At 50.5% G+C, this 26,885-nt stretch overlaps 10 protein-coding genes across 10 annotated transcripts; 4 read left to right on the plus strand and 6 right to left on the minus strand.

Moving 5' to 3' along the window:
* Window positions 1–126: 126 nt before the first annotated feature.
* CGCA056_v008313 (uncharacterized protein) lies at window positions 127–914 on the minus strand (the record flags this gene model as incomplete). The annotated part of the gene is made up of 2 exons (XM_037323560.1): window positions 127–612; window positions 660–914. 2 exons carry the CDS (start codon window positions 912–914, stop codon window positions 127–129), a joined length of 741 nt encoding a protein of 246 aa, XP_037177379.1.
* An 868-nt stretch (window positions 915–1,782) lies between these two features.
* CGCA056_v008314 (uncharacterized protein) lies at window positions 1,783–2,463 on the minus strand (the record flags this gene model as incomplete). Its single annotated transcript, XM_037323561.1, has 1 exon — window positions 1,783–2,463. The coding sequence occupies one exon, from the start codon at window positions 2,461–2,463 to the stop codon at window positions 1,783–1,785; it is 681 nt and encodes a 226-aa protein (XP_037177391.1).
* A 604-nt stretch (window positions 2,464–3,067) lies between these two features.
* CGCA056_v008315 (uncharacterized protein) lies at window positions 3,068–4,612 on the minus strand (the record flags this gene model as incomplete). The annotated part of the gene is made up of 1 exon (XM_037323562.1): window positions 3,068–4,612. The coding sequence occupies one exon, from the start codon at window positions 4,610–4,612 to the stop codon at window positions 3,068–3,070; it is 1,545 nt and encodes a 514-aa protein (XP_037178179.1).
* Window positions 4,613–12,966: 8,354 nt separating this feature from the next.
* CGCA056_v008316 (Retrovirus-related Pol polyprotein from transposon TNT) lies at window positions 12,967–14,997 on the plus strand (the record flags this gene model as incomplete). Its single annotated transcript, XM_037323563.1, has 2 exons — window positions 12,967–13,532; window positions 13,644–14,997. 2 exons carry the CDS (start codon window positions 12,967–12,969, stop codon window positions 14,995–14,997), a joined length of 1,920 nt encoding a protein of 639 aa, XP_037178177.1.
* A 2,974-nt stretch (window positions 14,998–17,971) lies between these two features.
* Window positions 17,972–19,753, minus strand: bcsl1b-4 (putative mitochondrial chaperone BCS1-B; the record flags this gene model as incomplete). The annotated part of the gene is made up of 3 exons (XM_037323564.1): window positions 17,972–18,225; window positions 18,272–18,956; window positions 19,115–19,753. The coding sequence occupies 3 exons, from the start codon at window positions 19,751–19,753 to the stop codon at window positions 17,972–17,974; spliced, it is 1,578 nt and encodes a 525-aa protein (XP_037178652.1).
* Window positions 19,754–20,026: 273 nt separating this feature from the next.
* On the plus strand, window positions 20,027–21,414 carry inda1-4 (Amino-acid permease inda1; the record flags this gene model as incomplete). The annotated part of the gene is made up of 4 exons (XM_037323565.1): window positions 20,027–20,030; window positions 20,167–20,548; window positions 20,601–20,931; window positions 21,061–21,414. The coding sequence occupies 4 exons, from the start codon at window positions 20,027–20,029 to the stop codon at window positions 21,412–21,414; spliced, it is 1,071 nt and encodes a 356-aa protein (XP_037178655.1).
* A 1,068-nt stretch (window positions 21,415–22,482) lies between these two features.
* On the plus strand, window positions 22,483–23,061 carry CGCA056_v008319 (uncharacterized protein; the record flags this gene model as incomplete). The annotated part of the gene is made up of 1 exon (XM_037323566.1): window positions 22,483–23,061. The coding sequence occupies one exon, from the start codon at window positions 22,483–22,485 to the stop codon at window positions 23,059–23,061; it is 579 nt and encodes a 192-aa protein (XP_037178654.1).
* Window positions 23,062–23,235: 174 nt separating this feature from the next.
* CGCA056_v008320 (uncharacterized protein) lies at window positions 23,236–24,192 on the plus strand (the record flags this gene model as incomplete). Its single annotated transcript, XM_037323567.1, has 1 exon — window positions 23,236–24,192. The coding sequence occupies one exon, from the start codon at window positions 23,236–23,238 to the stop codon at window positions 24,190–24,192; it is 957 nt and encodes a 318-aa protein (XP_037177908.1).
* Window positions 24,193–24,780: 588 nt separating this feature from the next.
* CGCA056_v008321 (uncharacterized protein) lies at window positions 24,781–25,314 on the minus strand (the record flags this gene model as incomplete). Its single annotated transcript, XM_037323568.1, has 1 exon — window positions 24,781–25,314. The coding sequence occupies one exon, from the start codon at window positions 25,312–25,314 to the stop codon at window positions 24,781–24,783; it is 534 nt and encodes a 177-aa protein (XP_037177604.1).
* Window positions 25,315–25,510: 196 nt separating this feature from the next.
* Window positions 25,511–25,933, minus strand: CGCA056_v008322 (uncharacterized protein; the record flags this gene model as incomplete). Its single annotated transcript, XM_037323569.1, has 1 exon — window positions 25,511–25,933. The coding sequence occupies one exon, from the start codon at window positions 25,931–25,933 to the stop codon at window positions 25,511–25,513; it is 423 nt and encodes a 140-aa protein (XP_037177907.1).
* Between the last annotated feature and the right edge of the window lie 952 nt (window positions 25,934–26,885).

A 26,885-nucleotide genomic window follows, 5' to 3' on the forward strand; every position in this document is an offset into this window, starting at 1 on the left:
TTGATGGATGTATATTAACTAGACCTTCCAGGTGATTAACACCCGAAACCACTCTGTGAGGTGTGGAAATACAGCCGTCGCCTGCAATCTCGAATAGTAGTACAAAATCCCCCGAAATCATCATCATCACTCCCCCCAATATCTTCTTCTTTCCCGACGATCTTCCATTTTCTGCTCGTTGTACTCCGTCAACGCCTCGGCCATCATATGGAGAATTGCCATAGGACGAGCCATCTCCCGGAAGGCTTGCATGTCCTGCGGATCGGAGATATAGAATTGGAGCTCCTCATCGTCGCGACCGTGGGGATCTGCGTAAGGGTGCTTGAATCCATCTTGGCTCCATAGCTGCAACCGGCGTCTCACGATGTACACGGCAAGATCCTCATTGAAGGTCTTGAGGCGGTCCATCTCGTGTTGCTCAAATCTCGCGACAGCCCTGCCAAAGTAGTTGGAGTTTTCACCAAGGAAGTGAATGGCGGATTGAGGGCCCTCCTGACCGTGCCTGTCGCAGAATGTGAAAGTCGAGCCAAATATGTGATCATCAGAGGTGCACATGTATTTGACGTAGGCGGCACGCCACTTGCGACGTGCCTCAATGTCGGGCATGTCGTCCTATTCCGGAAGTTAGATCGATATCGCGAGAGAACAAGAGAACGTACCGAAGCCTTAGGAAGGTCTTCCATCCACTTTCCAACATGGACGATCAACTTTGAATCGTCACGAGGAGCAGGCTCGGGACGCATGCCGGCGGAGTCGGCAGTCGTCCAGCCATTTTCGAAAACCAGGTCCCAGAGACCGTTGATGTCGACAGGCTCAAACTTGAATTGGGGTCCGAGGGTCTCTCCCAGTTTCTCCCATACATCGCGGCAGGCCGTAATCTCTCTGGTAGGAACGTCATCAAACGACTTGTACATGGTTACTCTCTGGCATCCATGGTCGTCGCGAGGATTCGCTGTCGAACTTCTTCTACCGATGCGCAGAAAACGGAATTCCTCGGGGAATTCTCCGCTCCAGGAAAGCCAGCGTCCCAAAGGCATTTCGCAGGTGTAAGGAGCAGGCTTTGGCTTTGGCTTATGCGCTTTTCGTTTGCGACAAATTACGTGTGGTGAGCGGTCGCTGTTGTTGTAGATATCCTGTCGCTATCTTTGGTGATATGAGAAGAGTGACGCAGAAAATTTTCAAGCAGGAAGTAGGAAGGCTTATATAGTCCCGACAATTGAATTAGCTTGTAGCATGCGCCAGTGAATGCCGCCGGGTAACTGGTTTTCATCCCGACTTATGGTGGTTTCGAGCCTGAAAGGTGTTTTGAAGCAGTGAATAGTAGTTTCATCAACACAATCGAGTAAATATACTTGGATGTAATTTACGGGAGGGCCGTGTCTGGTCCAGTGTCACCGACTAAGTACGCCCTATTGCCACGGTCATCTACAGGTATGGCCTTCTTAGCACTGCTGTTCTCATCTGGGCACCGGAGAGGTGAGACTTTGACCTCCTTCGGGAAGGACAAGTAGTTGGGTTCTGAGAAGCGTCCTGTGCTTGCGAGAGCGGGAAATGTCCATGCATGGTGCGATATTTGGATGGTAACAATGCTTTATTGACCATTCAAAGTTTTAGAGTACCTTAGTAGAAGTAGTTAGTATCCGGATATCTCACTAGTCATCATAGCTGTTCGCAAGAAGTGGTATTCGCGAGTCGATTAGGGTACATCTGCCAAACGCCGCCGCCAAACCGAAGCCAAGCCAGAGCCAAACAGAAAAACAAGAAGAAACCAGTCCGTTCCGTCTAGGCGTCATCATCATCGTCCTCCTGCTCGCGGAGGTACTGCTCCACGAGGCGCACTTTCTGAATCTCCTCCAGATCTTCCTCCACGTCAGGGAGGGGCGCGGGCCGGACACCAATCACTCCCACGCCGGCATTGGTGCGGCGAGCGAGGACGGTGGTGCGATGACGAGCCCAGTGCACCACCTTGGCCCAATTCCAGCCACCAACGCGATCCATCTCGTTCGTGTCGTAGTGAGATGCGACCATACTCTTGATGTCCTCGTGGGACAGGTCTCCGTCCACGTCAACGGACTCGGTGGGAATCTTTTGGAATTGGGCATCCACCCAGAAGAATGCCAGCTTGTCGCCAAACTGGAAGGACGCCTTGAACATCACCGGGTGGCGGGCGCGGCGGTAGTCGGGGAGGGCCCTGCCCTTGGACTTAATGGGCACATCCTCATTGAGGGTACCGATGTAAAGGGCGGTCTCCTCGCTTGTTCTCTTGCGGAGGAGACCTGGGCCCGGATTGGGTGCCTCCGTCGTCCAGCCGTCGGCGAAGACTTTCTGCCAGAGGACCTGACGAATGTTGTCGATAGTGGGGGCATCGACGGGATAGCTCTTCTGGATGAGAGCAGCGAGAAGGTCATCACATGACTTCTTCTGCGCAGCGGATAGCTCAGTAGGGCGCGAGAATACAGCCATGATTGCAGGGTCTGTTGTTTGAATGTTAGCTTTGAGCTTTGGTCTCTGTTTCTGGAGAGGTATTCTCATTGAACAAACCTGTGAATCTAGACGACGACAGCGATGACAATGGCGATATCGATAAGGAGGGATAGTAAGGATGTGTGACACCAAAGGCAAGTGCAACCAGAGGCAGAAGCAGACAAAGAAAGCGGTGATGCGTCTCAGGCGAGATGAGGATAGAGAAGACGAGAGACAAGGACAGCTGAAAGAGACGATCCAAGGCAGGGATAGCAAGGATGAGGAACGGCGTGCAAGATTCTGAATCTTTGTGGGGGAATTTCGCGCTTGTAGAGGATTGAAAAAGCACCTCGAGGGATGTTCTCACGTAGAATTTATAAGGCTGTATGAACGCGCCCCTTCCTCGTCTGAAAAGAGGAGGTTAGGTGAATGGGACAGCTTTCAACCTGAAATTGAACGACCTGAGGCTGCGGACCTCTGTCCAAATTCACCTGGGACAGAAGAAGCGCGAACACACAAGATAAGATAAAGAAGCTGGGCAAGGTGAAATTACAGTACTTTCCCGACTAAACTAAGCTTCCCAGCCCTTGCAACCAACTGTTCACTATATCAAGCAGTCCGGACTAGAAGTGTTCAGCCCCTCTTTGACTTTCCAGACATAGACCACAGGGCTGGTTCCATTCTGCGCGACCTCGAAACAAGGGCCTAAGCTACCCTCGGCAAGCTTTATTAGAGGTTGGCCTGAAGACACTTTGTTCCAATCATCGACGGCCTCCTGTCCCAAAGATGATTTAAGTAAGGGGAACCATTCCTCTGCGCCACAGTTGCCGTTTTGCTGGCAAGTATGCAAGAAGGGAATCGCAAGATTGTCGAGCTTCTGAGTTCCGTTGTATTTGGCCCTCATCTGAGCATCCATGTTGGCGAAGTGAAGCATGCCTCGGCCATATGGAATTCGTTGGGCGTCGCGAATCTCCCAAGCGACCTCCTGGGCTTTCTCGTCGGTGAAATTCACCGTCGGGTTGGTGTAATACTCGATCGCTCTGGTATTCATCTCATTGAGATATTGGTCCGTGGTGAGCATGCCGGCGCGCCAAAGAAGCCTCAAAGACCAGAACTCGGCCCCTCCTTCGTTATACCGAGACTGTTCGGCATTGGTTCCGCTGGACCATGGGGTCCAGTTGTGTGTCATCTCATGCGCTAACAGCGTGATGACTCTGTTCTGCGCCAGCCCTGCATCCCGGTTGTATCCAAATAAGAAGGACCTCAGCAAGGCAGTACCGCCAGCGCCAGCCCCGACGGACCCAGCACGCTGTTCTTCGTTGATGCGAATGAAAACGCGGTATGGGTCCGTGGAGTTGTCTTGCCAGAATTTGGTCGAGTAAGACAACAAGTTTTTCAGGTACTGACCAACCTTTTCGATATCGAAAGGCGTCTTCTCAAGCCAGTAGATCCCAAATTTGCCGCCAGGGCCGGTTGGCATGCTCGGATAGCCCTTGACGTCGCCGACGATAAAATAAGTCTGGGTCAGTCGTGTTAAAGGCCCGACGAAGTTGTGACTGTGGGGTCCTACACCATCAGCCCAGGTGTATGCAGCGCCCTGCTCGGCTGAGATGTTCCAAGAAACGGTGATATTGTAATTATCACCCGACAGAGGATTTGGAACTGGTACCAAAGCCCACATCGAGCCAGTGAGACCACAGGTGGCGTTCCTAATATCGAAATGAGGCCCCGGAAGAGCACTGACGTTGACAGAAGCAGGCTTTGCCGTGAATTCGATTGATACTGGGCCTTCTGTGGCTCTTTTAGGTGTCCATTGTTGAGTTGGTAATCCGAAGGGACCTTGCGCTACCTCCTGAAAGTCGAGAGGCAGGGCTCCTTCCTTATCGAATGCTGTCAAGCCGTTGGCACCATATTGCGCAGATGTTACGCTCGCGATGGTCTTAGGCAACACTACCAGCGTCTCATTGCTACCGCATGCCCTGCTTAAAACGATTTTCCCACGAAGGCGATAGTCATCCTGAACCAGACTCGGCGTCAGTGTGAGGTGGAACTTGGGAATGGCAGTCGACTCGTTGAAGAAGGTAGTATCTGCCTTCGCGAGGCCAACCAAGCCGAAGAGGGCGACGAAGTTGATTGGAGACCAAATCATAACGACGACGATATCGAGAAACGCAACAATCGCTTAAGTTGATGGAAGAAGAGGATGGCAGTCTCAGATGTGATCTAGAGCGTAGCTCTAAAAGCGAAGCGTAGCTTCTGAGGCGTAGTAGAGCGGAGCTAAAAGAGCGAAGCGAAGTTATATGAGTAGAGCGAGGGAGTTATATATAGCTTAACTACTAAAGCTTAAATATAAAAATGATACAAAAGATCTCTTTAAAAATTAGTTAAATTTTTAACACTTTTTATAAATTCGCTAAATAATCCTAATAATCTCTATTATAAAAGAGGAAGTGGTTATTGATATTACTTTATAATATATTATTTATAGTATTAAAAATAAATAATAACAAGTTAGGTAGTAATAATTACATAATAAATAATAGTTATAATAATAATACTAATATTATTATTATAAATAAAAAAAAGTATTATAAATAAACGCTATAAATAAAAGTTAAGCGTGATAGAAAGCTTTATATAATAGCTTTTCAAAAAAGCTTTTAAAAAGCTTCTAAAGAGGAGAAATAAACTTATCTCTATTATTAAAATTATAAATAACTTTAGAATAAATAATTAATAGTTATATAACAATTATTATTACAAGAGTTAAATAATTATTTAATAATTATTAACTACTAATTTAGGTTATTAATTTAGCAAAAAAAAATTATTAAATAAGTAAGTTATATTTATTTTACCTGCTTAATATATATTATAGATATCTATTTATATTAATAATAAATATCTAATTTTATTTTATCTATTTATAACTTAGTAAGTTTTATTTATTGTTCTCTTTTTATTACTTTACTAACTTAAAGAAAGAGACGGCATATTTGGCGCCGTTTCAGGCAGGTTCTGCCGCCAAGTTCAGCAGGCCATCTGCCACAAAACCCTCGCCGCTTTAACCCAGGCGGCAAGGCCACCAAGCGCGCCAACCCCTGTCCCGTCCCAGGTGTCAGGCCCACATTGCATAACCGAGTCAAGCATCTCGACTATGCATCGGCTATTGTTTCCTAACCCAAATATGGCTTATTTGCATCTGTTTCATGTAGTGTAGCACATCTCGATGGATCTGGCCAACTGGCCACTTATCCTCTACAGCAACATAGTCAATTCAATGAAGACAGTTATGCCGTTACTCGCTGGTAGCCACGCTGTCGCCCTGACAGTTATGAGCCCAGTTGATTTCTGGTAACTGGCTCTTGATCGCGAGATTCATTAAGATCAATTCAAGAAGTACGCCAAAAGATAGGCATAGCGATCAGGATCGTTACAGCCCTATATCCTAAATGGCAGCAAAGTACAGCCAGCAAAAGCGACGGCAAAGACTGTCCCTATTGTCCAGAGTCAACTGGGCGTAGAACACAAAAGTCCTCCATCTATGAGGCATATTTCACAGACGAAATCCGCAATATCAGGCGGAAAAGACCAATCTAAGCGACGCCGAATAAGACCGGCCGACCCTGCAGAACAACTACAAGCAACTGCTTGTTAAGAATCACTATCAGAGGATCTATTAAGTCCTATGAGATTATCCTAAACAAGCTTAAGCAAAGCTATCGCCATGGACACCTCAAAGACAGCTCAGCGCTTACGGAGCGACGCAGATTGGGTTAAATGGTTCAACCTTCTGAAGATGACAGCCTCATTTCATGAGGTCTGGCCATATGTTGATCCAGATGGAGAGCAGGTTCTCACTGAACCACAAATCAACCTTCCACCAGACGATGCAGAGAATTATGACAGGTTACTGAAGGTTGCTGTATTTCGCCACCAAGACGCAACCAGGATTCATGGCAACAGAAAGAAAAGGATCATTAAAGTAGTCAAATAGATCACTTCTACAGTCGACTAAGTCTATCTCAACTAAGTCGCAAGCCAAGAGACTGTCAGAGGCATGGTAGTTGCCCTGAAAGGCTAACTGAGCCCTGATAGTTACGCAAGACAACAGCAAGTCCTTCACAGATACAACATCCATCGCAGAACGATCAAGAGGACTCGTCTTACTGAATAGCTTATTATCTACCAGGAGATTATGGGCGGCGAAATTCGGACTCTGCAACCTCCTCGTGGTGCCGCCTGGGAACCTATCTTTTCTAAAGGTAGAGCCAGTGCAGAGACGTTACGGCGCGCAAGTGCAAGTGGTGGCGGGCGCTGCGCACGAAGTTTTTCTGGTGCGGCGGAAGGGCGGGATCGGACCAGAAGTGAGGGATTTTGGCGTCGCACAAAAATTTTCACACGCGCCACCAACCACCAAAACACCAGCAAAATCGACAGATATCGAGAGACCGAAAACCGAAATGCGAACGCGAAGCTGCCCAATTTCGAGGGAACTAGGTAAAAACCACCCGACACTGCTTCTCGGGGCAGAGACAGGGCACCCTCACGCCTCCCAGATCTGGGAAATACCTCCAGACAGACAGACACTGAGGCGGGTTAGTCATGGGATAGATGGAGGCTACGCCGGCTGGGTAGCCCTCAGGACAGCCTAGGGCAAGACATGGTCGGCCTGCCGAAAACCAGCTGTGAGGCTGGAAGCACGGTCGGAGACGGCGGCGGGTAACGGGAAGCTGGCCCGGGGGGTTGTGCCCTCGGACAACCAGTGGGCCGTAGCAAACACATTCGAGCAGCAGGCTACAGAAAGGAAACAACCCCGACTCGCACTCGGGCTGCTGGAGGAAGGAGGGTGTTGAAGAATTGCCCCTAGGGGGACCGGTCGGATATGGTATCGCCTTAGGGCCCGGCCTCCGGGCCCAGCCCTCACTCGGATCGTACCCGGGGTATCACGGCATAACGGGAGGAACGCTTGGGTCACCGCTCGCGCCGGGATGGCGCCGCGCGCTTTGGAAGCTGGTAGGGTGTCGCTATTGTGGACTGGACGTAGGGGAGGACCTGAGAAGGGGTGTGTTTGGCTCGAGAGGACGGACGCGCATGTCGGTAGGCTTAGAGAGGGATATGCCCTTGCGGCCTGCTTAAGGTGCAAACTTCTATTTGGGTGGCTAAGGACTGGGCGGTGGCGAGCCGGTGGTCTGGACGCCCGCTAAAGGGGCTGGCTACCCCTTTGACTATTAGGACCCCTAGGTACTGAGAGGGCTCCAGTAGACTCTCTCTCCCTGTTTTGGGGAAAAGGTTAGGGATTGCGGACTGTAGGAAATAGAAGAGCAAGCCATGCAGACTGCCCAGCTAGGCCTCTGCTGGTTAATGGAAACCTAATTATCCCAACCCGGAAGGAACTGCGAGGTATCCGGATAGCTGGAGAGAAGGCGTCTGATGATCTCCTAGCTAGCCGGGCCTGCGCCCCAGGCAGCACACAGCAAGCCAGGGCTAAGCCAAGCGCTACACAAGAGCAACAACTGGCATCCAAGCGCCCTCGACCCCTCACACCCACACAAGACTCAATTGTTGTTGCAGATACTGCTAGTGTAGCTGGGAGCAACAATATGGATGAGGATGAGGCTGAAGACTCTGAAGCCCTCCCCCCCCTAACTAACCGCCCTATCCATCCACTCCCAAGCAGCAGCAGGAGCCAGAGGGTAGCCCAGAAGCCTGACTATAATGTTGTTAATGCCTACACCCACCTCGACCTCGACTCAGAGCTATAGGCTCAGGCCAGCTACCCCACAGGTACTACGAGTTGCCCAGTGTAATGTGGGGAAGAGGAGCCCAGCCCATACAGCTCTCTTGGAGCTCTGCTGGGCAGATCAGATCGACATAGTCCTGATACAGGAACCCTGGGTAGGCTATAGAGATAAGATGCAGATTAACACACACCCAGGCTTTAACTCCTATGTACCAGTTGACTTCTGGAACAGCAGAGACACAAGGCCTAGGGTTATGACCTACACACGTAAAGGTCTAAGGCTGCAGATACAGCAACAAAGACCTACCCAATCAAGAGATATCTTATGGGTGAAAGCTGGCGACCTCACTATTATGAATATATATAGGCCGCCAGATGAGCCTATAAACCAAGCAACCAGCCTCCTTTTAGATTATCAACCGCCAGAGAGAGCCCTTATCGCTGGGGACCTTAATGCCCGCCACTCCTCTTGGGAACCTGGGACCCCTAGCCGGAACCAGGGCGACGATATTGCAGAGTGGGCTGAAGTCTATGATCTGTCGTTTATTGGAGAAGTTGGGGCCCCTACCCATACTCATGGGCATACCCTCGACCTGACCTTCTCAAATATCCCCTTTGCTGAAGCTTATATTAGCCCACACCTACACCCAGGGGCTGACCACCAAGCTATTACAACAATTATCCCTATAGGCAAGGCCCAGGAACAGGGACGCCAGACTAGCCACCTCTCAGTCCCAGAGTCAGCCCTACCCCGATTTATCGACCTAGTAAAGGCTGGGGCTGCAGCCCTGCCTACCCCAGGGGAACACCCAAACCCAGCGGAGCTGGACACTCTAGCTGCCCAACTGGTTAGTCTCTTCCACACAGCCGTTCAAGCTGTAGGTAAGAGACGGACTAACCAGGGCAGGGGAGCCCCCTGGTGGACAGAAGACTGCTCAGAAGCCCACCGAGCTGCTATTAAGGCTAGGCGCCAACAGGCCCAAGAACCAGGGCTAGTTATACCTCCCCCTGTCCTAGAGGAGCAGAAAGTCTTCCTGACAACCGTCAGAAGGGCAAAACGCGCCTACTGGATAGCTAAGATTGAAGAGGTTAAGACAGACCAAGACCTGTATAAAATCTTAGGCTGGCGGAAGTCTAGCTTAGCAGTTAAAGCCCCACCTCTCATAGTAGAAGGACGGACGATCAGCAATAGCCTCGATAAGGCTCAGGCCCTTCGAAAGGCCTTATTAGAGCGATTTAGTGCTGCAGACGACTTACCTGGGAACCCCTTTGCTATTCCAGTAGTCGCAAGGCGTCTTATACCCTGGCAGGATACAGTTAGTATGGAGGAAGTACGCCAGGCTACTCTAACAGAGACTACAACCCCTGGGACTGATAGGATTACTACAAAGTTACTACAATGCACCTGGGGTTTAGTAGCTAGGCCTATACAGCAGCTCTTCCAGGCCTGCGTACAGGTAGGCTACTTCCCTAGACCCTTCCGCAAAGCAGAGGTTGTTATGATCCAGAAGCCGGGGAAAACAGACTTCTCTAAGACTGGGTCTTGGCGCCCGATATCCCTGTTATCCTGCTTAGGCAAAGGCTTAGAGCGGCTGATAGCAAAAAGGATGGCCTACCTTACTATCCTAGAAGGGGCTGCCAGCCCACAGCAGGTTGGAGCCCTACCAGGGAGGGCTGCAGTTGACCTCACAACCTGTCTAACCCATGAGATTGAGAGGGCTCTAGATACAGGGCTTACTGCGACGCTAGCAACAATGGACGTCAAGGGGGCGTTTGATTCCGTCTTACGAAACCGACTTATTGTCAGGCTACGACAGCAGGGCTGGCCTAGCAGCCTGATCAGACTGGTCTACACCTTCACCTCCAGCCGAACAGCCTGCGTCAGGCTAGAGGATACTACTACTGAGGACTTCCCTCTTTCCTGTGGACTACCGCAAGGCTCTCCGCTGTCACCTATCCTCTTCCTGCTCTATATAGCTGATATCCTAGCTGACGATCAGAAGCTACGGTTTGGCTATGCAGACGATATAGGCTTAGTAGCTACTAGCCCCTCGCTAGAAGAGAATGCTACAGCCCTAGGCCAGGAGATCACTAGTATCCTCAGCTGGGGAACAGAAAATAAAGTCGCCTTTGACCCAGCTAAGTGTGAGGCAATCCACTTCAGCAGAAAACATAAACAGACAACAGACCTACCAGATATCCAAGCGAGAGGCCTAACTATTAAGGCCTCAACTAAGCCTATAAGATGGCTAGGGGTCTGGTTTGATAGGAGACTCACCTTCCAACACCATGTAGCAATAAAGGTAGCAGCAGCAAAGAAGGTAGCCTATTTCCTACGGCACCTAACAAACACTAAAGGGGGGCTCCCAGCAGTTGCAGTTCGAAAAGCAGTTCTTGCTTGCGCCCTCCCAATAGCCCTATATGGAGCGGAGACCTGGTATGCAGGCCTGACCAGACCAGCCCTGAACAGCAGCACCAATACTAGCAGTAGCACTACTCTACAGATAGCTACAGTTGGCACAGGACAGAAGGACCTAGCCTGTAGAGTTGGAAAAGTTATCACAGCAGCAGCAAGGGCTATCCTACCTGTCTGGAGGACCACACCAACCAGTGCCCTCATCCGAGATGCTGGCCTACCTACAGCAGAGGTAGCCCTTGAGGCAGCGCGACTACGCTTTGCTACACGCCTACAGAAGGTTGACCAACAACATCCCTTAGTCCCAAGGCTTCTGCAGCCAGGGCGGCAGCAGACCAGGCTCCAAAGAACAGCTGGCCTCTTACCCAAGTGTCCAAGGCCAGCACTCCTACAGCCGCAATACCTCCCAGGGTCCTATAACCCTATAGCCACAAAGACGAAGGAAATAGCAGCGAGGATCTTCCAGGCCTGGCTTAAGACTGTACCAGAGAAGCATACTATTATCTACTCAGACGGCTCTAAAGCCCCTAATGGCGCCACAGGGTTTGGCTTTGTTATATACCGTAAGAACAAGCGTATAGCCCAGGGCTGCGGCCGCCTCGGCTTAGCAGAAGTGTTTGATGGGGAGGCTGAGGGGGCGAGGGCAGGGCTCCGACGAGCCCTCCTTACCTCCCAGGGCCAGCCTATACACATCTGTATCGATAATACCAGCGTTATCCAGGGGATCCGAGGCAGGGTCCCAGACTCCTCACAAGCTGCCTTCCTTGAGATCCAAGAGGCAGCTAGGATGTATGACATACGAACCCATTGGTCCCCAGGGCACCAAGGCATCAAAGGGAACGAGGAAGCAGACAGCCTAGCCAAGGAGGGCACAACCCTGCCAGCCCCTAGGGGCCAACTAGCCACCCTGTCAGGGATCAAACGGCTAGCTAGAGAACGCATATGCCGCCAGTATAGAAAATGGTGGAAGCAAGAGGCAACACCCCGCTACACCCAACTAGGGCTTAAGGCTTCCCTCGCCTGCCCTCCTGAACTAGCCCTACCACGGGCTATACTCCATCATCTCCTAGCAGCCCGGTCAGGCCATGGAGACTTCGAACAATACCATCAACGCTTTAACCATACAGAAGCACTGCTTACCTGCTCCTGTGGGGAGGCAAAGGAGGTAGACCACCTAGTCTACTGCCGAAAGACCTTAGTGAGGAGGCTTCAGTGGCCCACCCTCCACCCTTCTAGTCCACAGGAGCCTATAGGACCAATAGGATCTCTTGATCGGTACTACAAGGGGCTAACCACTGATCATGAAGGCTTCTGGGCCTTTCTCTGCGTGACAGACTTCTTCCAGAAGATCTGCCCGCGGTACTAGGGCCTAGGCCTGAACCTAGGCCTTAGTAACGAACCCCCTCCTCGTAGAGGAACTGACGAGTATAATGGAACTAGGGAACCAGCGGGAACTAGGGACGGATAGAACACGTAGCAGCCTATAGGCAAGATTTGGAGGACGTTTGGAAGAGGCGTGTACTGTAGAGTATATAGCTTGAGCCTGCGGCCCTCCACGCCATATACCCCTCGGGAGGTCGGCCGCAAGGGCGGCTGCGCCTTTGCCGCCACGGCGTTAAATAGAACAACAACAACAACAACAAAAATACCAGGAGATTATGGAGGAGGCAGCCTCAGCAGGAGTCCCAGCGCTTGCAGACTCAACCACCTAAGTGGCAGACTTCCTGAACATGGTTAAGGAGATTGCCCCAGAATACTACACTGGAGCCTCGTTCAACTTCTCCAAGAACACTACCTAGGCTCAGACAAATCAGGCAACCCAGCCTCCCCAGGTTCCAGCTGGAGTCACCCAGGCTCATCAGTTCAGACAGTGGGTTCGTACGTTCAACCCAGACTGGCTTACTGCAAGCAAACCTCCAGTCACTTCAACCAGCTTTGCAACCTGGCAAGGGGAATACAAGAGAGACTAGACAAAGTCCTCAAGGAGGGATCATCAGGATCATCCTCAACCAACTGGAGATAAAGGTCTAGGTCACAATCCAGAGAAAGGAGCAACAACACTTCATATGTTGGCCACTCAGATGATGCTTCTATTATGTTATCAGCAGATTTATCTTCAGACTCATCCTTCTATACTGTGGATTCATCCCTCCCATCACCATCCAGCTTTACTTCAGGTTTCTGCCTTAAGGATAGTGTTATTATTAACTGTGGAACAGCTTTCTACGTCTGTAACAATATTACCAGAATGAAGGATCTTGACTACACTTAGCAGAAGGCTATCCTCACAGGTGGAGGAGCAGTTCAGGCTGTCGCAAGAGGTACTATGGTAGTCCGCCCTAATATGGGGGGCAAGGGGAAGAAGGGGATTAAAGTCAGAGATATGTGGTACACACCTGACTACCCTGTGACGCTCGTAGCCACAGAGCCACTCAGGAAGAAGGGTCTCTTCTTCACTTCCAAACACCCAGGGATGGAAAACTCTCAGGGAGAATTACTATTCAAGACCCCTCATCAGTATGGGCAATACCTTCTTGAGTATCATGCTCCACAGGCAACAGAGACTCCACCGCTATCTAAGCAAGTTACCTTTCAGCCTACAGGTTGGGATAAAGAAGAAACGTCCTTTTCAGGATTCAAGAAGTCCTCAGACCCTGTCGTATCTAAGGCTGAGGCCTGGCTATGGCATGAAAGACTAGGCCACCCAGGTGCCAGAGGACTAGAAGAACTTGTCAAGAACTCATTAGGGATCTATCTCACAGGTATCATTAAAGATGAGTATGCAGCCTGTTCAACAGCAAAGGCAATGAGGAGAGTTTCCAGAAGACCTCCAGATCATAGGCCAACTGCCCTAGGCGACTACATTATTGTCGACTTCTTCGCTATGAGCAATATATATAATGGCGAGAAGTATGCGCTTATTATGGGAGATAGATAGTCCCGCTTCAATTAGATCCAAACACTGCGAACCCAGAAGGAAGGTCTTGATGCTATACAGAGGCTTATAACCCTTCTTGAAAGGCAATACTATATCACAGTTCGGGTTATGAGACTTGACTGGGAGACAGCACTCCAGAATGCCTTCGACTTATGGGCAGCTATGGAAGGAATCCTAGTTGAAAGATCAGCAGATTACACTGGTGCCCAGAACCCAGCAGAGAGGCTTGGAGGAATGTTGTTTATGATCGCAAGAGCCTTGAGATTTCAGTCAAGATTCCCAGAGTCTATAGCCCCAGAACTCATCAGAGCTGCGGTATATCTCTGCAACAGGATAGGACATAAGATCCTTGGCTGGAAGACCCCTGAAGGGATGATCAACGAATGGCATAACCAACAGCCAGGCTCAACGCATCAAAGGTCAGAGAAGCCTCAACTTGGACATCTCAAGAGATACGGCTGCAGAGCCTATCCCCTCACCAAGGAATACAAGAGAGGTGAGCAGAAGTCAAATAAGACTCTGCCAAGGGCTTATATTGGCTATCTGTGTGGGTATGACAGCACTTCTATCTACAGGATCTGGGTACCAGCCCTGAACAAGGTCCTCCGAACAAGAGATGTCACATTTGACGAGAAGATCGTGTACAACCCTAGTACGGAGGATACCAGTCTTCTTCATCGTCAAGAACTTCAGTTCCAGTGCGAGGAACTAGAGGTCGCCTTTCCAGATTCTCAGGCAGAAGACTTACCTATAGACTCTGTCTTATGGGATGGAGATGAACTCCTCTATGAAGCATCTAAGCATACCTATCTTTTACAGAAGGACAGCAGTACAGATGGACCCAGCAACATGCCAACTCCACAACAGTCTCTAGGACCAGAAGAGACTGATCCTGGTCCATCTGAGGGGGTGCAAGAACAACAAGAACAACAAGAACAACAAGAACAACAAGAACAACAAGAACAACAAGAACAACAAGAACAACAAGAACAACAAGAACAACAAGAACAACGCCAATCATCACCAGAGTCTGCTCAAGCTTTCACTCCACCAACCCCAGAGTCAGCAGAACAGGCAACTATCACTATTAAACCTGAGATCATTATATATCTGTTGCCTTCTCCACAGCCTACCGCTATCACGCCAGATCCAACTCAAGGATCAACAGCAAGACAAGGTCGCCCTATAGGTAGCAGAAACAACAATATCTACAACAGGGAAACACCAATTGGTCAGGTGAACCGCCATCCTCCTAACGCCACCAGATCTTCAGGAAGGCGCCGAAACCAAAGAGGATCATCTGGTATATCCAACTTCACCCTGTCAACCGACACAAGCAAAGATAAGGACACTATGGACGCCTCTGCCCATGATCTTGGCATTATATACAGGAAGGATCTTCCTCCTGAGCCAACCATATATGCTGAAGCCAAATAACACCAATACTGGCCAAAATAGCTAGCAGCAATAAACGTTGAGAACAAGATAGTGTGGGAAAAGAGCACTTTTGAAGCTATCAGACTTAAGGATATGGATCAAGAGGAGCATAAGATTCTTCCCCTCAGATGGGTGTTCATATATAAATTCGATAAGCATAGACGACTGCTTAAGTTTAAAGCAAGGATCTGCGTTAGAGGAGATCTCCAACCTATGAATAGAATAGAGACCTACGCCTCTACCCTTGCTGGAAGATCATTCAGAAGTCTTATGGCTGTTGTAGCAAGGTTTAACCTGGATATAATTCAGCTTGACGCTGTGAATGCTTTCACTAATGCTAATCTAGATGAGATTATCTACGTATGGTTTCCACCAGGCTTCAACCGTTCAGGCTACTGCCTCATACTTCGCAAGGCTCTCTATAGGCTAAGAAGAAGTCCACTACTATAGCAGAAGAGTCTTAAGACCACTCTTATGCTTTTAGGAGTCACACCTCTAGATGAGGATGACTGCATCTTCATCAGCAGACATCTAGTTATCTTCATCTTTATGGACGATATTGCAATTGCTTATCGATCTAGAGATAAAGCAGAAGCAAGGAAGCTTATCAATAGTCTCAAATCTAAGTATGAGATAAAAGAGATAGGAGAACTCAACATCTTCCTAGGCGTTCGAATCACCAGAGACCGAAGGCAAAAGAAGCTTTAGCTATGCCTGGATAACTATATCACTAAGATCTGTGATGAATTCAAAGTTGACAGAGGGAGGAGAGGTCCTATGACACCTATAGGATCTGACAAGCTTATCCTAAACCCAGGTCAAGCCTCACCCCAAGAAATTCATCACTATCAACGCATATCTGGATCAATTAACTACGCTGCTATCATAGCAAGACCAGACATATGTTACACTTCATCCAGACTTTCAGAGTTCAGCACAAACCCTTCCCACCAGCATCAGCAAGCAGCCAACAGTCGTCTCAGCTATCTCTGGAACACCAGATACTTCGCTATTGAGTTCAACTGTGAAGGCAAAGGCATACTCTTCTGTGCCTCGGATGCTTCATTTGCAGATGATACAGTCACCAGAAAGAGTACTCAGGGATATGTGATGATGCTCTTTGGAGGTCCTATTGCATGGAAGTCTTCTAAGCAGCGAAGAGTTATCACATCTAGCACTGAAGCAGAGCTTGTGGCCCTCACTCAGGCTACAAAAGAATACCTAGTTACCACACGTCTAGTCAAGGAACTTCAACTTAAACTTGATGACGACTTCAAGATGTAATGCGACAATTAGCAGACTCTCAGATTGCTTACAGCTGAGAGACCTCAAGCAACAAGCAAACTTCGTCACATCAACATCAATAACCTATGGTTACAACAGGAACTTCATACTAGTATCATTAAGTACGAGTGGGTTAAGACCAACGAGATGGTTGCAGATGGAACCACAAAGGCTTTGCCACCTCAGAAACACAGTTTATTCCTAGCTCAGCTTAGGATGACAGATGTTCAGAGATACATCGAAACTGCAGATCCCACAGTATAAAAGGGTGTCACTCTCAGATCCATTCAACTGGAAAGTCAGAGACCTATTATACTGTCTTCTTGAGGGGTTATCAGCAGGCTGAAAACATTACTAACAACAACAGATTCAACATCACGAACTTCATGATCGTTTATACTGATTTCTATCTTTTGAGTACATAGAATACTGATAGTTGAAAAGCTCTCTATTCAGGGAACAGCCGCTCTTTTTATACTGATCTATTCTTCGATCACAGCAAAACGGGCATAACGGCCACTCTTTTAGTTATGTCGTATAGCAGAGATTCATCCCATTTTGGAATCATCTCTGAGGGGGTGTGTCAGGCCCACATTGCATAACCGAGTCAAGCATCTCAACTATGCATCGGCTATTGTTTCCTAACCCAAATATGGCTTATTTGCATCTGTTTCATGTAGTGTAGCACATCTCGATGGATCTGGCCAATTGGCCACTTATCCTTTACAACAACATAGTCAATTCAATGAAGACAGTTATGCCGTTACTCGCTGGTAGCCACGCTGTCGCCCTGACAGCTGGCTATTGTGACTGTTATATTGTACAATAAAAATCACTCTCCACCAACCTGAAGACTTTTCACCTTGACGAGACACCCCTCAATTTTGTCTTGAATCTTTTCCATCTAATTTTCACCCCCATCCTGCAGCTCTTCTGCACTATAGTACTCATCCGTCTCTTCCTCGCTAAGCGAAACATCCGTCTCTTGCGAAGAGGACTGTAAGGAGTAGATTTTGCCAGATACGTTTCTATACCGCTCGTTGTGAGATCCAAACACAGATAAAAGGCCGCTCTGTGCCCGTTGGTAATACGTGACGGCTACCTCTGCATCGCCCACCTGTTTCGACAAGGAACCAAGATTCTCAAGTGTATTCAATGCAGGCATATATGTCTTCATGGCGTGTGATCCTAATGTCTTCTCGTAGCCTTGAAGAGCCCGTTTGTACATGGCCTCGGCCTCTTTGAGTCGGCCCTGGTCCGAGTAGAGGAGGCCTAGATTATAGAATATCTACGCATTATCTTCCAAATCGATACCTATATCGAATATCTTAACGCATCGATCGGCATGTTGCAAGAGTCGTCGCTGCACTATCTAATATTTATCTTGATCTCGATTGGGGATGCGCGAGGCTACACATCAAATTGCAGTCCATGCCAGCGCTTAACTTCGTTCGGTATTGAGCACATGGATCGTCCATGCATGAACACAACCATACATGCTGTATCCTTGCGATTCTGACCCCGGTTCACTCACAGCGACGTTCGGTTCTACCAACCTATAGTCACAGAGTACTCTCACTACTTTGTCAAAGTTCAGTCTGTCCTCTATCATCTTATGTAGCCAAAGCGGCTTCTCCGACTCCCCTGCCCGCAGCAGTTCGTACCATACATCATGGTTGTCGAAGTACGCCTAAAGTCGGAGCAGGTCGGCGGCATTCTGGTTTTGCAGCCGGATATGACGGAGTGAGATATCCCACGTGGTGTATAATGTATAATCGTACTCCGTCAATCCTGGACTCTCTTCCTGGAGATGTAACCATGCTTTTTCATACATCTCAAGATACTCCCTGCAGCTGGTTGCTACTTGGTCTAGGTAAGCCCCAGCTGTTGCGAGGGCGAGTGGAAGGCCATCAAGCTTCTTTGCAAGTACTGTGGCGTCGGGATCTACATGACGTTAGCTAATCACATAGAAAAGCCTTTCCAGATTTACCTTTGCTAAGATCAGCGCGGCCAGATGTAGACGCCAGGATAGCCAGACTGTCCTCGAGGTCGGCTAGCTTCCCAAGCTGGACGCGCTGTCCAAGCTTCACAGATGACGAGCGTGTTGTAATGAGGATAGCGCCGTGTTCTGTATTAGGGAAAAAAGGGCGTATGTCGTACGCTTTTGAGCCTGTCTCGCCAGCATTATTCTTATTCCCTACTTGCAAACCAGTCCCATTCTCACTAGGACTACGACGAGTATGAAGTTTGACGTCATCGTAGTTGTCGTAGATCATCAGCCAACGATTGTTCTTTGGTTCATCTAACCATCGCTTGACTGCACTGACTGTCTCATTGAGGTCTCGATTAGAAAGGGCGTTTTTGATATATGTCACGGACGAGGTCTCTGTTGCAATTCGCTGGGCTAGGCTTTGGTAGCTCAGCTTAAGCGCTGTCGTGTCTCTCGCATCAAGCCAAAAAACCGCCGAGTAATCATCGCGATGCTTCTTTGCGAATGCGATTGTCGTCTGAGTCTTCCCAATGCCACCCAGGCCGTGCAGAATAACCGTCCGACGCTCACTAGTCGACTTCAGTTCGTTATAGAGACGTCCAAGTTCTTCATGTCTAGCCACGAAGTGGCTCACGCTGTTGGCTTCTTCTGGCAGCTTGAAGGGGAGTATAAATGAAGAAGCTGTCTGTGTTGCATTACCAGAGCATCTAGTTGGATGTATTAGCTACTAAGACTGTTGACCCTCATGTCATATCTGATGAATACTCTTACCGCTGCACCTCATCTACCGGCAAGTGGAAGAAGAGCTGCCGAGCATACGCTGCTGCCACAGCTGCCGCGTACCCATGCCACATGTCGTTCTTGTGCGAGTCGCAGTAGTCCGAGATGTCCTTCCGCGTCGGCCAAAGCACTTGATGGAGAGTCCCTGTTCGCGAGAAGGAACGAAAGAATGTCTGCAGGGCTAAACTCCAGCTCCGGTACAACGGCCACAAACTGAGCTGCTAACTGCCGAACTTCCTCATTGCTCTTGTCTTGAGTCTCCGCATCAGACAGCTCCTCTTCCGACAGCTCGAAAACAGTGCAGAATAGCTTTCTAATCACATCAGCGTCGGCAAGTTGGAACTCGATTTTCTTGTCGGCGCGGCCAGGCCGTATCAGGGCGTCGTCCAGGTGCTCTATGTGGTTTGTCGTCGTGATGAGAACGCGTCCCTCTTGAGAAGCAACGCCGTCGAGAACGTTGAGAAGGCCAGACAATGAAAGAGTTCCAGATGGCTTTGATGAGCTCCGTGACACTTCTGAACCCGAGTCAGACTCATCGGTGTCGGCGTCTCGGGATCGTGTTGTGCCGACTGCGTCAACGTCCTCGAGCAGAACGACACAGCTTTGGGGAAGCTCGGCGAACAAGGCACTGAGTCGCCCATCGTTGATGCCTACAAGGCTGAGGACGTAGATGTCCAGCCCGAAATAACCGGCAATGGACATGCCAAGACTAGACTTTCCGGTACCAGGGCAGCCATACAATAGATACCCTCGTCGGTATGGAATCCCACGCTTGGCGTGCCAAGATCGCGCTTTCGGATCGAGAAATGATCGGATATCCCTGAGGACCATCTGTTTCAGCCCCTGGTTCATGACCACGGTATCGATGGGCCTGACGTCTCGGGTGATGGTCCTTTTCCAGCCGTTGTGTACCCTGTCTCTGGTGGTTTCTACACGTACTCTATCCGCTTCCTCGATCCTTCCTGGGGTTTCGCCATGGGTTGGAATTACGTACGTCGCATCCGTCTACTGCCTCGCGCATCCCTCAATTAACACGCCGCAGGTCTTTCAATAGGTTATCGTATTACCACTCGAACTAACGGTCTGCTCATTTACGATATAATATTGGAATAAAGAAATCAGCACAGCAGTCTGGATCATAATCTTCTGGCTATTCATCATATTCATCAACGTTTTCGGCACCCTGGGCTTTGCTGAGGAGGAGTTTGTCTCCTCTACCTTTAAGCTGATCGCCACCGTTATCTTTATGATCGTCGCCCTTGTTCTCATCTGCGGTGGTGGCCCTGAGGGTGGAAAGTATGATGAATACTGGGGTGACCGTCTCTGGAGGGATCCTGGTGCTTTCCAGAACGGCTTCTGCGGTTTCTGCTCCGTCTTCGTCACTGCTGCTTTCGCCTTCTCTGGCACCGAGCTTGTCGGTTTGGCGGCTGCTGAGTCTAACAACCCTGCTAAGGCTCTGCCCGGTGCTATTAAGCAGGTCTTCTGGCGTATTACTATGTGAGTCTCACATATTAGTTGATTCCCCATATTCATCACTAATGTGATCCAGCTTCTACGTTCTGGGTCTTACCTTCGTCGGCCTCCTCGTCAGCTCCACTGATGAACGCCTTCTGAACTCCGCTAACCCCTATGCTGATGGTGTCTCCCCCTTCGTCTTGGCCCCTCTCGATGCTGGGCTTCATGGATACGACAGCTTTATGAACGTCGTTACCCTTGTCTCTGTCGTTTCTATTGGTGTCTCTTGCGTCTACGGCGGCTCCCGCACCTTGACCGCTCTTGCCCAGCAGGGATACGCCCCCAAGATCTTCGCCTATATTGATCGATCTGGTCGCCCTCTTTACTCCGTCATCCTCAACCTTGCATTTGGTAGTCTTGCCTACGTTCGTTTGGCTTCCTCTGGCGGTGTTGTCTTTGACTGGCTTCTGTCTCTTTCCGGTCTTGCTGCCCTCTTCACGTGGGGATCTATCTGTGCCGCCCACATCCGCTTCCGCGCTGCTTGGAAGGCATAGGGCCACACTCTAGACGAGCTTCCCTTCCGTGCTATCGGCAGAACTGCGGATTCATGGCTGGGTCTCTTCCTGATCTTCATCTCTCTGCTTGCCCAGTTCTACGTCGCCATCGCGCCCCCCGGCAGCCCCGACCTGGCCACTGCTGAGGACTTCTTCAAGGCCTACCTCGCCCTGCCCGTTGTCCTCTTCTTCTGGGCCTGCGGTTACCTCTGGAAGCGCCAGGGCTTCCTGAAGCTCTCCCAGATCGACCTCGACACTGGCCGTCGCGAGCACGACTGGGATGAGATTCACGCGTACCGCGCCAAGGTTGCCACCTGGCCTAAGTGGAGACAGTTCCTCGACAAGGTCTTCTAAGCAGCATGTGAACCTGCAACAGCACGCTCAATCAAGCCACAAGGAGGACGTTTGGTGCTACCAATCCGAGGCTTGCTTCTAAGCAGCTATGTTTTTGTAGAGTCTCGTCATCTTGATACCTATCTAGTTTCTGATCTTTAATCAGGCATGCGTCTTCGTGCGCTAATACATGAGTTCATTCGTCAATTTCGCCCGTTTTGCGAAGTGCATTGACCAAGCGTGCAGCGCTTCTGGGGTCTCTCTTCGATGATGCCATCTAACTCCGCCCTCGCAAGTTCGAAGATCTATCCCCTGCAGCTAACTACTTGGACTGCATCTGGCATCACGACGACACACCGTCACAGGTAAGGCTGACTAAGGCGCTGCAGAGGTGTGACATTGGAATGTTTGCTAACCTGTCATGTCGACGAGCGCACTCATCGTAAGATGGGGGTTCATTTTAGGTATTGAGGCGGACACTAACCTAGCCCCCAATCGGCACAAATTTGCCGGCTGCACAAATCCAAAGTCAGCACGTCGTTAAAGGAGAGTTTGTGGCGGCCCCGTCTCTATCGGCCCTGACCGCCCCCGTGCGGGTCTAGCGTCGCCGCCGGAGCCGGGTTGTAGGCATGAATTCCGGGTCGGACGAAGCACCGAAGTACAGAAAGATTCGTCAGGACGCTCGACATATCAGAGTGAAAATGCCACACGATTATTCGATTTGCTTCTGTAAGGGCTACTTTCATGCAATGAAGAGATTACTACCGCATGCTATTACCGCAATAACGGACTAACACTCCGAAGGGCACGCACGCAAACTCGGTTAGTGCTTGGATGGAGACGCTTCCCACGTGGATATTCACTATATCTGTATGCGCTTGTTGGCTTGAGATCTCGTACCGGCCCCCACGATCCACTGGATACGAGAAAGCTGGAGATCATAAGTGGACCTGCCAACAACGTCCCTTCGTATCTGTGTTATTGTGAAAAATCACAATGTTCCCCGAGTCCTCGAAACCCTTCGACTCGTCCTTCTGGAAATTTCGATTCTTCTACGGAAAAACACCTTTCGATGACTAGACATCCATCATGCAACTAGCGACAACTCCACGCATAGGATGGACTCTCCTTGCGCTTGCCTCGACAGCAAGCGCCGCCTACGTCCAGTTCGAAGATTGCTACGATGCCATTTCCTTCAAGTGGACGGCCTCTCGACTCACGCCGGAAGGCCTCAGAGCCGCTCTTGATAATGCTGGTACCGTAAGCCAACTCCACTTGAACTTCACAGGAAGCTACGCCGGCGTCAAAACATGCGACCACGTCCCGTCCTCAAACGTATCGGCGACTATCGAGATAACCAGTCTTGCGGCCTCTAGGAACTACACGGTGCACAACCTCACGACCACGTGTCGCGAAACAAACTACCCAAACCACGATGTTGCCCTTGTCCGCCACCAGATGACATTCCTTGTCGATCCACCTTCTCTCATCGATAGCTACGACCTCAACCTACACCTATCATCCTCCTCACAACTGTTCTCCTGCGTAACCGCCACGATAACTCCCGCCCTCTCCCTAATCGCCAGATCTATCGCCCAGTACCTTCCTCCAGCCACACTCCTTCTAACGCTCCTCCTCGCCCTCTGGCATGAACTCCTCCCTCTCTAAATACCTTCGCCATCCTTTAACGGCCCCTTCATCTCCTCCCCTTCCCTAACCCACCTAACCCTCATCTCCTAATGCCTCACCACAATCTAATTCATCTTCCTCTCCACCTCCCTCATAATCCCCTACCCCTCCTTCTTCCGTCCCTTCGCCGCCCCCTCAAGCTGGTCCACCCTTATGCTCCCCCGCGGACCCGTCCACTCCGCCACGCCCTACTTCAGCCTCAAAGACGACATCTATGAAGTCAACGGCACCCTCACCGCATCACCTGGGCTTGATCTTATGACCCAGATCCTTGGCGCCCCTGTAACCCCCCGCAGCTGGGCTAACACCCTCACCCTCGTCGGCCTCCTCCTCCTCGCCGCCGCCGCCGCCGCCCAGCTCGCCCTCCGCCGCCCCAGCAACCGCGCCCGCGCCGCCCGCCTCTGCGGCACCACCGACCCCAGCCTCCGCGGCACCGTCTGGACCGTCCTGCGCGTCTTCCTCACCTACTTCCTCACACTGATCGCCGCGTGGTCGACATACCAGCTCACCGCTGCGGCCTTCCTCCCCGTCTACCACACGACACTCACCGCGTTCGTGGTCGCGCTGCTGGTCGCAGCGCTGTGGTGGGGCGTCACGCAGAACTCGCCGCGCAACATGGGCTACCTCCTCCTCGACGCGCCCAAGACCCCGCAGACGCCCGGGCGGCTGTCGCGCAGCCAGGACCGCTACGCCATGGCCGCGTTCGCGCTCATGTTCGTCCGCGGCGCGGCGGTCGGCGGGCTGCAGATGGCGGGGGCCGGGGCGGTGCAGGTGCTCGTGCTGGCGGCGTGCGAGGTCGTGCAGCTGCTTGTGATGGGCTTCACGTGGCGGTGCGTGCCGGTGCTGAGGGTCGGCGGGGCGCTGAGCGCAGCGCGGTTGCTTGTACTAGGGGTGTTTGTGGGATTTCTGCCGGGCGTGGTTAGGGAGGCGAGGACGAGAAATGTGCTTGGGTTGGTGGTTTTAGGGGTTCATTGTGTGGTTGTGGTGGGTGTGTTTGTGGTGCCTGGGTTGGTTAGGGTTGGGATTTTGATGGCGAGGACGTGGGATGTGGTGAGGGCGGAGAAGAAGAGTGAGAGGGACGGGCTTGAGGTGAGGATTTCGAAAGCTTGAGCGTGAACTTTGGTAACTTGCGCAGGAGTACCGTCTCCGTCGCCTCGATACGAGAATCGTCCCTGAACCGCGACCCGATTCGATTGTCGTAGCAGAGCGCCCACGATGCCCGTCGAGTCTGCTTATGTCTCCCATCTCGACTGCGCCGCTCCGGAAGAGTGTGAGGGATGACGCGGCGAGCTTCAGGGGACACAGACTTTCGTTGTCGATGTCGAGCAACGAGTCCTCGGAGGGCTCAGTAGGGGCGGAGAGGCATTCTGAGGAGGTAGAGGGGGCCGATGAGGGTGAGGTTGAGGATCTTGGATCACCTGGATTTGTGTACGAGGCGAGAGTTGGGAAGAGGTTTTCAAGGGCTTCGATGTTGAATTACTCCCGGCCTCTTGGGGGGCGGCCGCAGACTCCTTGAGGTTGAGGCGTCGGGAAATAATAGCCATCTTCAACATTGGATTTCCTAAGTCTCTTGTTGACGATTTGAATAGCAGTGTGGCATTCAATCTTCTTCATTTCATCCCCGTCGGTGATCCAGACCTCCGTTCTCCTAGTAAACAGGCCCAACAAGCATGTCCTCCCGAAGACTAGAAGTCGTATTCAATCCCTTTCACATACCAAAATTCCCGGCCTCGTCGCATAATACTCCGTTTCGTCATCGGACCTCTCACCATCGTCCCTGTTCTCGACAGCCTCTTGTTCAGCACCCACCCATTCAAGCATCCTCACGAACCGAAAGACGTCATTGTCGTGACCGGTAACATCATCCTCCGCGTCGTCGTAGCCACAAAATTCACGGGCATGATTATCAGGCATGGCGTAGTATCTACAGCCATCCGCGTGAAAGACCAGCTGCTCCTTTTGCCACGATCCGTAGCGCCCAAAGACCCATTCCGTCGCGTTTTCGTCGGGGACGGTGCTCTTGCGCCGAAGGCGGTGGTCCACGAGCCACAGCGTCGGACTCGTGAACCTGCAAACCTCTCGTGTGGCCTGGACCAAGCTGTCGTACGTTTGCCAACCAAGGCCGTCCAATTCGTCTTCTTCTGCGGTGCGCTCTTCAGAGTTCACACTGCGCTCCCATCCAAAGTGGTACCGCTCAAGCCCTTCAACACTCCACGATGGGTCAAAGTCCATGGCGACGTGGCGAATCCCGCCGAAGCCGAACTTTGGGTTTGAGAAGGGCACGTAGTGAAGCAACGTCCACCAATCCGGCCCTGTTTCCAGCGGTACAAGGTGTATGAGATCATATCCGGGTAAGACGGTCAAAGATTGGGTTCTCCCCTCGGACTCGACATTGAAAGTTGCCGGCATTAGCTCATTTTTCAACTTGTTAGGTAGCTATCAAATCGCAGAGATATCTCTGTCCATTGCCGTAATGCTCGCGTTGCTTTCTCCAGAGGTCGACCCAATCCTCCGGCTTGTAGCGTCGACACATCGCCGCGCGTGACTCCTTGCATGCGGTCCAGAGCCCGCCGTCGATGGCGTAGGTCGACTGGTTGCCGTCGAACCAGGATGGGCAAGATGTCTCGTTCGCGAGTGACGGGACTGCAAGAATCTGGCGCTGATGCTTGGAGGTCGAGCTGATGACGTGCCTTCTGATTGCATGCGGGATTGATGTGATATTTTCACGGATGTCCAAAACTGAAAAGTAGTGGACCCCTCGGGAGCCGATGGGACGTGTTGAGAGGTCCCAGATTTGATCTCGAATTTCGCCTGGAAGGAGGGGGAAGAGAGAGAAATTTCCTCCAAACATCTTTTTCGTGGAGATTTGTATACTGTTCCGGACGCTATTGTAGCGTTTGAAGTAAAACCTGTCGTCTCTTCTCGTGTACCGGAATGTTTCAAAAGGGATATGATAAGTGACAGTTCGAAGTTTGATATCAAGATTGAAAGAATATGTCGACATTAGTAAAGGTAAGGAAGAAAAGAAAAGGAAGTGCTAATTATGAAACTTTTAAACCCTTTCGGGTTGTTTTTTGACTTAAGGTTAGTCTTGCAACCTCTCAGGGTAGGTAGCCAAAGATCGCTTGAAAGTACCTAAGGTAGAGTTGTAGTCACAGCACCGATAAGGTGGTCAGATGCCCTCCCCGAAATGGATTTTCAACTATTTTCTTTCTTTATTTAAATCACAACGGTAATACATACCAATCATGCGGCTTCAAGATCTCTCGCCGTTCTACTCTAACTCAGATCTTTGAGTTATCCTGCCATCTTTTATAACAGTGGATTAGTAAACCATGATATAGCGGCTGTTATCCACAGTGCCATGAGAGAAGCGTGGGAAAGATAGTTCAAGGCCACCAAAGGCCCTCACGGCTTGAAACAAAGTGCTAGACCAGAAATCTCATTTTAATTGTGGACTGTTGTGATTCCTCGCGGCTTTCCACGGTTCAGCTAAAGCGAAAGCCGAAGGCAATACGCACAGTTCCAATTAAACTGCGGCCAAACATGCTACGAAGCACCGCGGTGCCCTGGACCAGATCATGTAATATTCCATAGATTGGCGGTACGCTGCAATATTGTCTTGGAGTTGCCCAGTGGGCAACCGCTTTCCCAAATCTTATCGACAGTGCCACCACCTCGGGCTTTGAAGGCAAGTGCGTTCAGCAAATCGCCCATCTTCTTCGACACACCGACATTCTCCATGAGGTACCCCATTTTCTGAAGACTTCCCAATCTCATCTTCTGTTCACCGCTTTCACACA

Source organism: Colletotrichum aenigma, assembly GCF_013390185.1.
Source record: "Colletotrichum aenigma strain Cg56 chromosome Unknown KSG_Cg56_contig05, whole genome shotgun sequence".
Classification (NCBI taxonomy): Eukaryota; Fungi; Ascomycota; class Sordariomycetes; order Glomerellales; family Glomerellaceae; genus Colletotrichum; species Colletotrichum aenigma.